At 39.3% G+C, this 15,324-nt stretch overlaps 1 protein-coding gene and 1 long non-coding RNA gene across 2 annotated transcripts in view; one reads left to right on the top strand and one right to left on the bottom strand.

Annotated features, from left to right (window-relative positions):
• LOC119117601 overlaps window positions 1-15,324 on the bottom strand; it is a 63,011-nt gene that overhangs the window by 31,909 nt on the left and 15,778 nt on the right. The window contains exons 2-3 of the long non-coding RNA XR_005096560.1: window positions 15,031-15,089; window positions 4,635-4,710 (exon numbers count right to left, since the gene is read on the bottom strand). This is a non-coding gene — a long non-coding RNA (uncharacterized LOC119117601). The remainder of the gene's footprint in view (window positions 1-4,634; window positions 4,711-15,030; window positions 15,090-15,324) is intronic.
• On the top strand, window positions 813-8,948 carry ankef1a (ankyrin repeat and EF-hand domain containing 1a). The gene is made up of 10 exons (XM_037243903.1): window positions 813-1,049; window positions 2,192-2,427; window positions 2,600-2,761; window positions 4,381-4,580; window positions 5,158-5,307; window positions 5,408-5,531; window positions 6,232-7,039; window positions 7,148-7,374; window positions 7,511-7,635; window positions 8,797-8,948. The coding sequence occupies exons 2-10, from the start codon at window positions 2,238-2,240 to the stop codon at window positions 8,800-8,802; spliced, it is 1,992 nt and encodes a 663-aa protein (XP_037099798.1). The 5' UTR covers window positions 813-1,049; window positions 2,192-2,237; the 3' UTR covers window positions 8,803-8,948.

Here is a 15,324-nt window from a genome sequence, read left to right as displayed (position 1 = left end):
ATGTAGTATTGCTCCAAATGTTCGTTTACATTCCTTTAGAAGCGTGTTAGCACGATCGCGAATTAGCATCTTTCCGCTAACTCGTTAGCCTGCCCAGTACTTCTTGTTGGTGACCCCGTACTTCGCGGATTTCACTTATCGCGGGTGGTTTTGGGAACCAATTATCCGCGAGAAATGAGGGATTACTGTATGTCATCAAACTTCTCAAGCTACTTCATTTTCTATATTTATAACCTCGAAGGGGCTCAAAAGTAAGTTAAAATGAATTCAATAGTGACTTTCAGTCTGTCCTATCCTACCTAGGAGTCGTATCAGCGGGGTTACAATGTGGCGTGTCTTTCTCCACACAACAGTGACACCCTGTGGTCAAAAACAGAAGTACAGGTTTGTCTGCTCCATTGTGAATCAAATGAACATACTGCACTTATTACACAGAGGTCTTTCGGGACAATGTATTGTATTGGGGTAAAGGAGTACTTAACTCTTTTAATAATAAATGACAGATCCGTCTCTAGCCGGCATTGTAGTGGAAACAAGTCACATCTTGAGCGGGTAAAGTGATCACATTGCGACCAACCTGTAATCCTACCTAAATTGCTTGACCATGTAAGGTGAGACACATCATGAGAAGGGGTATTTCTCTACAAGCACTATGTTGAAACTTTTAGAACCAAACAATACATATGTTAATAGAAGGTTTTTAGCGTGCAGATTCTTTTATTATAGAGTTGAATCCATTTTTAATTTTACGATTGTCTTTTTTTTTTTTTTTTTTTACACAAGTGCTTCTCAGGGTGTGTGCACTTTTGCAACTTAATATGGCCTTTTGCCCAACCTCCCAAAAGTACGTCCCACATTGCACTGTTGGATTTGCCGCGTTTCGTTGCCATGGAGCCAAGTTACGCCTCTCCACCCGTGAAAACAAAGAGACGGCGGTTTGAAACATAAAGAAAGCTCAGTGGTTGATATACAATATGTTCTTAAGGATTTTAAGGGAATGTCCGAGAGTGGTCGGTTATGTCGTGTGGACTCGCGCGGTCATAGTGCTGGTGAGTGCAGTCGTGATTGAGGCTTACCTGTTCTTCTTATTAAAATTGCACGTCAATATTTGTTTTGTTTTATTCGTTAATGTGTTCCATTTGAAAAGATGCATGTGCCCCATTCAGTCGTTGATTAGTATTGACGCTAGATTTTAAAATGACAAGACTGCTGCTCTGGATTTTCTTCGCCTCGTGTTGGTGACGTCACGCTGTTATTTACGGCGGAGTAAAGTTGTGTTATAGAGTTTTATGAAGTGACGTCACCTTCTAATGTATCACGGACTCGATTTCTCCTTACAACAGTTGTGCAGAAATTCGGCCAGTAAATATTTCCAGTCTAAATTCCACCATTCGAAATGATCCTCATACCGCAACAATGAAATACACTCAATATGGAGCAAAAAAAGATTAAATGACCCTTTCACCTCTAAACAAGTTGATCACTGCCACTTCAGCAGGTCAAAGTTGAGTTATACTATGTGCATTAGACGTGTGTAATGCTTTTTTTTTTTATATGACCTGATCATATTTGCATTCCTAAAAATTTATTTTGAGTACATTATCAGCACATAATAATAATTCAGTAGTTCCAAACCTTTTTTTTTTTTACACCTAATAAATCAAAACTAAAAATACTAACCACAATGGCCAACATTAAAATACAGTAGCTTAGTTAGCATTAGTCAAAAATAAAGGAGAAATTTGAATCCTAAAAAATAATTTTGGATGACTATAATACAATTTGTACCTAAGTAAAAAGTTAAATATGACTGCGGTGTACTTAAAATATACTGTACAAGATATAAAGTAAAAATTGAAGCGACTAGAACTACGCAAATTGAGCAGTTCATTCTTTTGTTTACCACCAGAGGGCGCCTGGTACCAATAGCGGTATTGGTACCCAATCTTTGAGAATCACTTCGATATTTCTCGACGTACGAGTCACGATTCTTTTGCACCAAACCAGATTTCTGTTGTAGTACCAAGACAGACTTATTAGAGGCAACATAGTAGTAGTAGTAGTAGTAGTAGTAGTAGTAGTAGTAGTAGTAGTGCAACCTAAAACCCCCACAATGCATCACAATGTTTTTCCTTATCTTGATTATTATGGCTTGATAATAACAAATTATTTTTCTGTATCTGGTCAACAGGTTTTGAGGCTCTTGTCATTTCTGGTTGTTTGTGTTCAACGCAAGCATGACTGGAAGTGAGGTAGACAACCGCCTGCAGGTGCTGCAGATCTACCGCTTGTTGCAATACATCTATGAAAATGATGAGGCACAAATTGAGGAGATGGTCAGCCTTGGGGTGGAGAACCTCATTAATCTCACAGAGCCACAGAATGGAACAGGGGCGCTTCACATGGCGGTCTCATCGAACAATCAAGGTGATGATTTCTTGCTCTGTCACATTACAACCTTGGCATTTCACGATACCACTTTTAACACCTTTGGGTTATTCTGTAACGCTTTCTTTTCATCTCAGCTGACTTTGGAGCAATCTGAACGAAATCCATAGTTCATTGCAAAATGTCACATGACAAATCTATATTTCCTCAGATCTAACCAGGTTTCTTCTCTCCCTGAGAGCGCACCCTGACATCCAGAATAAGAAGGGCCACACGCCGGTCATGTTAGCAACGCAGCTGGGCAATGATGGCATCGTGAAAATGTTGGCAGACCACGATGCTGATATGAGCCTCCAAGATGATGAAGGCCAAGGTGAGTCATGTACACAAATTGTACTATTTCAATGTAACGGACCTCAACAAATGGACTCCAGATTTGAAAAATATAAAATTGTCCAGTCCACTCAAAACGCTTATTTGTACAGTACCTTTCAAAGTCTGTTGATTCCACAATTGGTTGCAATTGGCGAGTAAGCTACGCTAGAGTAGCCGAGAGCTAGCTAAGTACATGCCTATTTGGTGGCCATGTTGGCAGGGGCGACTTTCCAATCAATGTCAATGCATGTTAGCATGGGTGACTGTCCATTCAAAAGTACCTGTTCAGTTTATGCACAACCCGAGTATTAATATGGCAAATTTAACAAATGACAGATTATTTTCGACTTTGTAATGGAAACGGTTGTGTTGGAATAATAGAAGGGAGGTGGTGTGTAGAAGCCTTACTTTTTTTGCTATGCAGACCGGAGAGTCAAAACGTGTTTTTTAAACTAATAAAAATGATCTTCCAATGAGTTCGTTGATTTAAATTATTTTTCTTTGGAAGTGGTATACATTTTGAATACCTGTAATGCTCGTCTTTAACACCAAAACTTAATAGATTACCTTGGGGTTACGCCACCGCGTTTAAATTCGAGGTTGATCACAAAGGATCAGTTTCCTAAATGGATGCATTTTCCATCTTGTGAGATCAATAGGTTAATTTGAAGGGCCTTCCCGGTCGTCCAGCTCATCAAAATGCATGCCGAGTCTCTTTAGATATTGATGAGGCTGCGGCAACCCAGACGGTTTCAGTAAGAGAGCCTAAAGCTCGTCTTTGGGACCATTTATAATCTGTCACACTGATGAATCAAAAGAGCATTGGTGTTATTAATGACGACTGAAAATTGCACTTCATTGAAGTGTCTGATGAACAACAGAATTAAATCCAGAGAAAGTGTATGGGTAGATGTAATTACAGATCAACCTCATAGAGTAACCTGATCGCTATGCCTGTTCTCCTCCAAGATGAATGCTTGAGTCCTCTATTTGTCTGCATTGTATTACAGTTTTCACTGAGACTACCGTATTTTCCGGACTATAAGGCGCACCTAAAAACCTAACATTTTCTCAAAAGCCGACAGTGCGCCTTATAGTCCGTGCGCCTTATATATGGACCAAATTCCTAAATTTAAACTGGCCCGAAGCATTGTGTCATGAAATCAATCATAAGTGGCCCGCTGAGGACTATGAATCATGAATCAAAAAGACTATGGATCATTATTTTGTGATTATCAAGTAATTTGTTGCGTCTGAAGTCGAAATAAAAAAGATCAAATGGAGAATGATTTGATTTGGATTAAAAATCTGACATGATGCATTAATGCTGCGCCTTATATAAGGACAAGGTTTTAAAATGGGCCATTCATTGAAGGTGCGCCTTATAGTCCGGTGCGCCTTATAGTCCGGAAAATACGGTACGGTTTTCACTGAGACTACATGAACATTTATAGCGGAACTTTAATAGTTGAACATTAACTCATCCACTGCCATCTCGGTTCAAATGAATTATTGACGTCTATAGCTGTCAATGGCAGTGAATGATTTGGGAGTGACACTCTACCAAAGCTGAAAAGTCCATTTCTGAACCTGTTTGTTGTTCGCCCTCTACTTTAGGGGTTCTGTTCTACTGCATCTACCCAACAAAGCGGCACACACGTTGCCTGCAGACGGTGCTCGAGTATCAAGCAGACGTCAACAATGTGTCCTCGCAGGGAAATCACGTTTTTCAGCTGATGTGTCAACATGCCGAAGACTGCGCTCACATGTGTCAAATGATGTTGGAGAAAGGGGCCAACCCCAACGCGTCAGATGAGGTTCGTATTTAGATGGAGTTGAGGGATTCAGAACAAAAATTTTTTTGCACTCACCATTAATTGCTGACGGCACCATGTTCTCTTGTTTAGCTCGGGAATATGTTCCAGACAATCAAACAATAGCTGAAATCTGCAATATAGAAAACATGTTTTAATATACACGTCCGACATGCTGAACTTCTTAGAACACACTAAAACATATCAAATGTTTAAATAAGAGATGAAACATGCTTGTTGTGTCACTTTTACAAGTTTTCTCGTAGAATTGACACAAAAAAGGTAAAAGCGTATTTTTTAAAACCAAATTGTTCAACCAAGCCATTTGTCTAAACAAAAAAGTATGCTAGCTTAATGCTAACATAATGCAAAACAGCATAGAGGGGCAAATAAATTAGCATAGATGTTCCGGCAAAAATTAACTTTAAAACCAGTATTTCCCAATTTTTATTGAGCCATGTGAAAACTCCACCAAATATGCGACAGTGAAAGAAAGACTTAACTCCAAACTTGCTTAAAAATCTGCAATATAGATTTAGGGAGATTTAGCGTGCTTGCATTAATAGTCTCCTATCCTTAGATAACTGGCGTGACAGCATTGATGGAGGCTTCCAAAGCTGGATCCTTGGAGCTTGTCAGGGAAATTCTAAAAAGGGGGGCAAACCCCAACGCCTTGGACCTGAAACGCATGACAGCGGTGCACTATGCTGCCATGGGAGGCTTTTTTGAGGTGAATGTCGAACTTCTACTGTTGTATGAAATGATAAGTAAGATTCTAACTTAAATCATCAGCTGTCTTTTGTTTGTGTGTGGTGTTGTGTGTCTTCTAGGTGATTGTGCTGCTGTCTGCATTCTCAGCAGACATGGGTGTGATTAATGTGGATGAGTGCACGGCCCTCCACCTTGCCGCTGCAACGGGCAACGTCAATTGCTGCAGGTTCCTGTTTCAGAGAGGTATAGAGACACACGTCACACATTTGATCATTTTTTTGTTCTATATTGCAATGCCGATATTAATGAATTCAATAATTAATCAGTTTGTTTGTTTATTTTTTGTGACTTAAATATGGCACTCGTAGTAAGTATTTATTGTATTTTATTTTATTTATTTTTTTCTTCCTCCTTTTATGTTTTAAATACCGTATTTTCCGGACTATAAGGCGCACCTAAAAACCTACATTTTTTTCAAAAGCCGACAGTGCGCCTTATAGTCTGGTGCGCCTTATATATGGACCAAATTCCTAAATTTAAACTGGCCCGAAGCATTGTGTCATGAAATCAATCATTAAGTGGCCCGCTGAAGACTATGAATCGTGAATCAAAAAGACTATGGATCATTATTTTGTGATTACAAAGTAATTTGTTGCGTCTGAAGTTGAAATAAAAAAGATAAAATGGAGAATGATTTGATTTGGATTCAAAATCTGACATGATGCATTAATGGTGCGCCTTATCGTCCGGTGCGCCTTATATAAGGACAAAGTTTTAAAATGGGCCATTCATTGAAGGTGCGCCTTATAGTCCGGTGCGCCTTATAGTCCGGAAAATACGGTATGTTCGAAATAAAGACAAGAAAAAAAAAATAGACTAATTGTCTGAGGTATTTCACAATAATGATACAAAAAAAACCTATATTGCTATGTTTTATGTTCAGGTTGCATCGGCAAAATAAAGAACCTGAACGGTTTACTTCCACGACAGATTGCCAAAGATGCTGGTCACAAAGCAGCTGTCAGGGAGCTGAGGAAAGCTGAGAAAGTGAAGGCCAAAGATGCCGCTGGTGCGACTGTCCTGACAGACTTATGGGCTCTGACCCTCCATGACTGGTCGAACGAATATGAACGTGAACTACTGCAAGCCTTTGAAGGTTCTGCGAAGGTTCCCGCGGAAAAATTCGCCTTAGTTTTAACATCATTAGGTGCTCCAGTCACCGAAGAGCAACTCCAGTTAATCATTACATTACATGGGGGCGGGAGAGGTCCTACAATAAGCATTAATGACTTCATCAAAGGTATCAAGTACATAAAGAAACCGTACCTCCTCCTCTCCTATATCCCCAAGAAGAAAAAGGATAGGAAGCGAGGTAAAGGGAAGAAGAAGCCAAAATTTGTCCTCCCTATACCTATTTGTACCCTCCCACCGGAGTTCAGGCTCCGGCGAGAAGATGGAGGCCCACCAGAATACATGATGGAGACCTACAATACCGAAGACACCCGACAACTGGACCAAAATCTTCCACCGGAACATCCCGTACTTGATGACACTTCATGGTACACGGAGAAACCTGACAAGATATACGTCAATATCAACTACCTTGTGAAGAATAGTGACATCGAGGCTTTGGAACTGGCTTTCGGTCAAAGGATTCCTGTCGATATTCAAGATCCGTATTACAAGACCCCGCTGATGGTGGCCTGCTCAGTCGGAAGCTACGAGGTGGCTCAGTACCTTATCAAAAAGAGGTGAGGATCATTCATCCTCTATCACTCATAACCGATAATTGAAGACCCTAATATATATATATATATTGTTTTTTTCCTACAATGAAATCATGGTTGTATTTCAAACAGGGCGGCTGTGGATATATGTGACCAGTTCTTGTGGACGCCTCTTCACCATGCTGCTCAATCTGGCATTGTGGAAATACTGAAACTCCTGGTTGACGCCGGCGCCGACATAAACGCTCAGACCATAACTGGGACCACACCCCTTATGGTGGCTATCCAGAACTTTCATCTCCCTTGTGTTGAGTTCTTCTTTACGGCTGGTGCCGATATCTTATTGGAGAACAAGCAAGGTGTGACTCTCACTTGTAATAGAAATCACAATTATAAATTGTGTTTTCAGGTCGGGTTGGATTTCAGAATTGTTTAGATTTAGATAAAAAAAACAAAAAAGTATTAAATAAGAGGTTGTTTTTCGTTCCCTTCTAGAACAACACTGTCTTGACGTAGCTACGGCGTTTGGTGACGGTGACGTATATACGTTTGTCAAAGAACAGTATGAAGCTGCGCCTAAGCCCAAAAAAGGAAAGGACAAAACAAAGCCCAAAAGAAAGGTACCCGTGTAACACTGTTGAGCCCCTAACCCACAGGTGTCAAACTCAAGGCCCGGGGGCCAGATACGGCCCGCCACATCATTTTACGTGGCCCGCGAAGACAAATTGAGCATCAAATTCGTGTCATTACTAGGGGTGTAACGATTCATCGATACACATCGATTAATCGATATAATGCTCTACGATTTGTTGGCATCGATGCTAAACGTAAACATCGATCTATATCGCCCGTTTTTGACCTCGGACATTAGACGCGACTTTATTTTGAAATCCAGTTCATTGTTGCTTGCTTCCTCTTTCCGGGAGCAGTGCGCGGCGTGTTGTGTTGTGAGCAGAGCAGGCACGTGAAAGGGGAGCCGACAACTACGCGGCTCCTGGGCTGGTGCTATGGCTAGTGCCCAAGAAGACGAGGAAATTCGCTCCCCTTTGGGCTTCAAGTCATTCGTTTGGAAGCACTTTGGATTCCAAAGAAAAGATGGCTCAACGGACAATTAAAATTATTGTAATTAAATAGTTCAGAAATGCACTTTAAAGTTAATGGTATTACAAAAAAAGAAAGAATATTCATTTTTCTTTACTTACTTATATGAGAAAAAATATAGGAATTTGATAAAGTTCAGTGTTAAAATAAGCACTTTGTATACTACAGTACTCTTGTAATTTCCGAAATAAAGAGTTTGCAGTACCTTGTTGATTTTGCGTATGAATTGTTATAAATCAGGATATTGTTCTATATCGATCGCAGAGCACTATATCGTGATGTATCGTGAATGAATCACAGCAGGCTTTAAGATATCGGCAAATATCGTATCGTGGTTCTTTGTATCGATATGATATCGTATCGTGACAAAACCCGCGATTTACACCCCTAGTCATTACTAGAATTGCAAATTGTCTTCACTTTTAATAACAGCTTTTTTTTTAAATATTTGACTCGTCTGATTTGAAAACGAGTTATTTGTCAGTTTGTTTTGTAGCTTTTACTGTCTATCATATGAAGTGCTCATACATTTATTTGGATTGACAGTCATAATGGCCCTCCCAAAGAAGCTATGACTACAATGTGGCCCGCGAAAAAAACGAGTTTGACACCCTTGCCCTAACCTGATGTCTGAAGTGACAAAGTTTGAAATCATTTTCTGTTTTCTGTTTGTGTGACAGAAATAACTCTCCATCTGCCAGTCTTGGAACGCATTCTGTACCCGTGGTTTCCCTTTCTTTCTTCGTCTTGGGTCATGGCTAGCTGTGTGTTGCGCAATATATTTCCTTCAGAATTTGTTTTTAATGAAAATAAAGATACATTTTTATAGCAAATCATCATGTCAGTTCTCTAAGGGACCAGAAAAAAAGCCTAAAAGCTTTATTATTTTTGAGACTCAATTCTTTACTGATGATTCCCTATAAACCACATGATTTATTTTGCGGCCTAACAGGACACAATCATTTCGTTTTGTCATTTCCTGATGTGATGGATTATATATTTAGACAGACTAAAACGATTCATGGTTAAGTGCCAAAAAAAAAAAAACGCAATTCATATATTCTGTAAGCATTTGAATTATATCTGACTTAATGAAGCACATATGACTGCACCAACTTTGCAAGGCAGAACAGGAGCAGCAGTACCCCTTTTCAACCAACGGATGGCGCTGTTGGACGAACGTGCAATTGCGATTCAGTTATTCAGCTAAAAAACTTGGAGGGGTTTGCTGGTGTTTCTCTGGCACAGAAAGGCAAAAATGACCAAGCAATAATAATTAGGAATAATAATATTAATAATAATATTGACAGTAAACTTTGAATTAGCATGCTAATATATGAAATGATCATCAATTCTTTTTAATGAATTGTGTGAGTGCGACTGATACATTTTATGAGGACATTTTAGTCGCCCATGTCCCTATCGGAAAGCATCAGAGATAATCGGATATTTCTTTTTTCGATCTACTCCTATCATCACTATCGCCAGATAAAATTAGATTGCAGTGTCCTCAAGGTCCATGGGGACGCAGTTATATAATCAAATCTAGAGTGGGGGGGGGGGGGGGGGTTGTTTGGTTTTGTGATACAAGCCCTTGGCTTTTTAAAAATACATCCTCACAATATCATTGATGACAGGTAGGGAAATTTAGGGAGTGAGAAACGACAAGGAGTGAACAGAGAGGAGGAGATGGATGGGGGGGGGGGGGCGATGATGAAGCATCGGAGGGTGACTCAGAGGAAATGGTGGGGATGGAGAGGTGGGTGGGTGGAGAGCGTGAGGGCTTTTGTAGCGCACAGGTCAGAGCGAGACTACTGGGCCCTGTGGCTGGCCGTGACGCAGTGTGTCTGTCAGGGCGTGGCCTTGGATTGACACAGTCATGCAGTGTGTGTGTGTGTGTGTGTCTACTTGTCCATATATCCTGATGTGTCTTGTTTTTTTCCCTGTCAACACCAAATGTAGGCCTGCCTCATTTGGCGAAAAGATGACGTGACTGTCATGTTTATCTGGATGAGTGGGCGCTCATGTGTTAAAAATGAAACCGCATCTTCTTCTCCTCCCTCGTCTCCCCCCCCCTCCTCCCCCCTCTTCTGAGTATCAGTGTGTGTTGCTGCTAAAAGCACTGCAGTCTCCCAGCACTCACCCTGCGCCGCTTACTCAGCATTCCATCCAAAAACTGCTCACTGGATCTTGTGAACACACCTCGTGTGTATATGTGTGTGTGTTTTATGCTGTTTACAATATTGATGTTTTGTTGCATTATATTGGTTTTATATACCGTTAGCTCTCACACAGCAACCAGGCTACTAGTCGGGGTATTGGAAATAATATTTTCATATGAGAAGATAAAAATGTTTTATAAATTTGCCTACATTTTTCTCTGTATTTTTTTTTAAGCCTGACTTAAATAACAAGTTTGCAAACAAGTGAGTTCCTTGCTGTCCTGCTGCTGCAACGTCACACTATTTTGTAAACTCACGCAGTTATCAGTGTCCCCGCCAATGCACCATAATGGAAACGCCAACCAAATCACTTGATGAAAAGTTAATTACAGCTACCCTGTAATTTTCCAGAGGGGGAAGAAAAGGAATTTAATTAAAGCGAGGGCTTTATTTGTTCATGTGAACAACACATCAACTGCTACATGAGTAAATACAGGGCCATATAATCCTACCTATCAACAATCATATTAAACCTCTCCCCCCCCACCCACAGCAAAAGATTTATTATTTATGAATTAAAAATGTATGAACACTTTCAGAATCTTAAAGTTTCAGGGGGACGTTCCGAAATGTGCATCCCCCTGTGTGTGTTTGTTTGCTGCGGCGATTCATCATTCATTAGAGCAGCCATGGCACCTTCATAGATTTCTTTAGCTCACCGTGCCACAGATTCCAATTTGCTGCAGGTCTGAGACTTTTATTATGAGGATATCGATTTGAATTTCATAGCGAGACCAATAACGTTGGGTGGTAAACACAGGCGGCTAGCTCTTGGCTCAGATGAGCAGACCAATTCCTGCGTCCAAAAACAGAGGCAATAAATATTGTGCTGGATACATTACAACTGTCTGCAATTTTTTTTTTTTTTAGAAATGCTGGGTTTTAGAATTTGTTTGTCATGAATACATTTAGCGCCAATGTATGCATTTGGATTTTGGATCAAAAGAGGAATATGACGTATGGTCATGCTGTACTATTTACATCTAGACCAGAGCACCTTTTGTGTGAAGTCATCCTGTATTCAAGTGAACAAAAATATTGGAATTGACATGATTAAATCAATTTAAACTGGACTAAGTCAATAACCAGACTTTAACCCAATAGAGCATGCATTTTATGTCCTGATGAGGAAAGTTCAGTTCAATGTTTAGCCAGGTTGTACTTGGAACAGAGATGCACAGTTTATCACTTCTCAAAAACAATCATTTTGATTTTTTTTTTTTTGAAGTGGGGGCTCACAAATTACTTAGTGTTGACTCATCGTTACACAAAGTTGTGTGATATTCTATTTAAAATAGTATTTTATATAAATACTGTACAGATTTATAGAAAAAACATTATTTGAAATCAGAAGTCAAAGAATATCCCCAAAAAGACAAATATGAATACAGTTACATTTTTACCTAGGAGTGATTTAGTTGGGTGATAAAACCCCTTAACAATCTCAAAAAGAAGTTTGACCTTCGTCCTTTGTATTTGTGTTTAAACGTGTTTCGCAACAAGATTTATGATACATGTCCAAGGCAAGGTGACTGAGGAAGCAAATGCAAGTTGTGCTCATCCATATTTGAAGAGAAATTGATGTTATGGCGCTCTGTAAATGGGCGTAAGTCCAGAAACGAGTATACAGCATATTATGTAACATGAAGTGTAATATAACATTCCCCCGATGAACTCATGTAATCATGTCATACAAATATGGTTTATTTGGAATAAGGTCAGTCTGGTGATTCATGTTAATGTAAATGTTGTGTGTGCAAAACGAATCATGCGGTTTAGTGTTGACATATAGAAATGCTCATTAATTCACTATGCATAGTCAGGAGATGATATTAAGTGACTGTGTAGCGAGCTTGATAGACGGCGGCCGGAAACCGACCCAAACATGGGCACAGGTGACGCACAGAGGATCCCCAGTTTCCATAGCAACAGGCAGGTGCATTGGGAGTCGCTCTTGCTTTGGATTTGCGGAGGTGAGGCATTTACATGCACATGGCGGCGCGGCGTGCGCACACATCCAAAAGCAAGGGATGTGATATATGGAGGACGTACAATCTGATGAAATGTATCATGGAAAGAAAAAAGCTTGGGTGATAAAAAGGAGGAAGAGGTGGACAGGAGAAGTGGGGAAGGGGAGTTGGAGGACAACCTGGGGTGTGATCTATGATGGAGGAGATGAAAGACGACAAGGTCAGAAAAAAGTTGTGGGGAGGAGAACGACAAAAAAATGGAGAAGAAAAGCCGGAAAGGTTTTTTATAAGCTTTAAACGTCATTGAACGCCAGTAATAGCGATCCCGATTCCATTATGGTGTTTCTTTATCAAGTCTATTCATTCGTATATTTTTATATTTGAGTGCATTCAACTCTTCTGTACCCCTCTGAGCGATAAAATTAACTTCACTCAATTTCTTTGTGTTTATTCTGAAGAGGCTTTATTCTAGTCATGCGGCAGGCAAATCTCAGCTGCTCAAACATTCAAACAGACACATGTTTATGAACAATTTTAAACACGCCTGTGTGCACATATGGGAGCTGGAGAGTAAGCACATTTTGAGTTCAGTCAGCAGTAATGTGCGCTGGCCAGGAGGGATGTTAGATTCTGGGCCAGTGCACCGTTACAAATTCTCTTTAGCTCCTCCTCGCTGTTACATGAGGTGTTACTTGTGAGTTGCTAATCAGCCAACAGGTTTATGAGTGAACCAAACGTAGGAATGAAAGCAAAGATGGGAATGTGTGCAAATGAGCAGAAAAGGAGGAAATTAGAATGGACAAGAGAGGAGAGGAGAGACAAATGGAGGAATTTGAGGCATTGCGCTGCAGGTCGATTTGGAGTACCGTAAATTTCGGCCTATAAGCCACGACTTTTTTTGCAAATTTTGAACCCGGAATCACAAGTTTTAGCTGGTGGGGCTTATAGTCCAGTGCGGCTTCTAGTCCGAAAATTACGGTAATGTTCCTTCTCTCATCACTCCAAAGCGTCATTGGCACACTTATCGACGTCGTCACTCATTCTGAATCTTTCAATACGGCAATTATTGGATTATTCAAAGTTATTTTTCACGCATGTTTTTCTTCAAATTCATTGGCTTACATTTCAGCTTGAGAAGACGAAACAACACAATTGGCCTGCAGGTGAATGGACGGTGACGTGCACGATTGTGACAGGAGGGATGAAGACAAACTGTTTCGGCACGAAAATGCAGGTCCTATGCTATAATAATATTTTTTTTTACGGACAAAACAAAACATTTAACAGCAAGACACAAAACGCATATTTAAAGGACAAATAATTTAAGACGTATTAAAAAAAATGATTTTAAGATATTGAAAAACAAAGTAAAAAAATCAAAAGTCTACTATTTCTATTTGTTAGATTTTTAACTAACAACATAATTTAATGTTCTATTAGTATGATTTTTTTATTGTGAAAGCAGCATCTTAAATTACAATTAAAAAAGTGCAAAAAGAACGAAAATATTTTTCTACTTAGCATTTTAGTGTCCACCATGTTGCAAAAATGTTTTTAAATAGCCTCATTTTAGCAAACCCAATTAACGCTTTACAACCATTTCTGTCCTTGGACATCTTAAAACCACAGAATTGGCTAATCTTTTTTTTTTTGATGGTACATTGGCTGATAATAAACAAGAATAGTGTCACCTTAATTAATCAATTTTGTATATACTGTACATTATATATTTTTTTAATTCGGTTTTGTTGTTCAGAGAAAGAGAGAGAGACAGACAGAGAGAGAGAGAGAGACAGACAGAGAGAGAGAGAGATTTTCGTGCTGAGTCACTGCAAGGCTGTTCCTTCTGCAGCACCCTCCCCCGCAAGAAGTCACGCAGCTTGGCTCTATCTCTCCATTCTTTTCTCTTTTTACATCCTTGCGTTCATCCTTAAGCCTCTATGTGTGTTTTTGGTGTCCCTTTTAGCCTTTATATTTTTTACTATCCTTCACTACCCTGGTGAAATTGTTTTTATTAATGGTTTAGAAATTAGTTAATTCTTTTTTATACACACCTTGTAAAATCTTATACACATTTTTAAATAAGCAGAGTGAGCTACTCCTCGCTGAATAATGAGCCTGGATTTATCTCTGTGGATTCACCGCTTTGTTAGTTATAAACGGTAATAACTCTTAAATAATGATATCTAAAGTGTGGTGCGGTTCATCGTTCACGCCCCTACTGTAGCTCAAATTTGGAAGTTTTTTATTGGGGTTTTAATAGCGTGCAGACCAGTCTGATTTTAGAGTTGCATTGTTTAGTCGCTTGTTGTGCCGCAGCACCAGAGGCAGAGAAGATCCCCAACTAAGCTCCATTTATCATTGTAAGCTCTGTTCTGTTTGTATGTTGTGCTGTTCCATGTATATCATAATGGCAGCTGTTTGAATATTTAAAAAAATAAATGAAATAAAAAAAAGAAATTAAAATGACTCATTTGCTTCAATTATGTTGGTGTCAAAATGGCAGCTGTTTGAATATTTTCTTTAAAAAATTCAAATGACTCATTTGCTTTAATTATGTTGGCTGAACAATTGGGTAAACATACAAGGTTTAATTTGGTTTTGTTTTACGGGTCAGTTTTACAAAAGTGTTATCTTATTTGGCAAACTGGGCGAACGAGTGTAAGAACAAGGATTATAATAATGTGTTTAAAGCACGTGTGGGTGTAAAATCTTTACTGACCTTGGATCTGCAATGCTGCTTTAACAATTGACTTGAGATTGCTTGACAAAGATGGCAGTCTGAAATGTGGAACAGACAAAAAAAAAGTCAAAATTAAAAACAATAATACATGCATTTAATATGTAAAACTGACATGAAGACAAAAATGTTAAATCAGTCATCTCTGATTGCAGTTGACATTCATAATTTGATGTCACACCCTAATATTTTGGGTTTACAGCAACACTAAACAATTAACTTTAATGTAATTCCGCACATTTTTTGTGTCTCCTGTGAAGCATAATGAACAATTTG

This window comes from Syngnathus acus, chromosome 24 (assembly GCF_901709675.1).
Source record: "Syngnathus acus chromosome 24, fSynAcu1.2, whole genome shotgun sequence".
NCBI lineage: Eukaryota > Metazoa > Chordata > Actinopteri > Syngnathiformes > Syngnathidae > Syngnathus > Syngnathus acus.
The sequence above is the reverse complement of the archived record's forward strand: the minus strand, read 5'-3'. Positions and strand labels throughout refer to the sequence as shown.

Bases quoted from the DNA above. Each gene is read 5' to 3' on its own strand.
- ankef1a (XM_037243903.1), top strand. From the start codon at position 2,238: ATGACTGGAAGTGAGGTAGACAACCGCCTGCAGGTGCTGCAGATCTAC. The intron at 2,428-2,599 runs GTGATGATTTCT...ATATTTCCTCAG, and splicing joins GGTCTCATCGAACAATCAAG to ATCTAACCAGGTTTCTTCTC. The intron at 7,375-7,510 runs GTGTGACTCTCA...GTTCCCTTCTAG, and splicing joins CTTATTGGAGAACAAGCAAG to AACAACACTGTCTTGACGTA.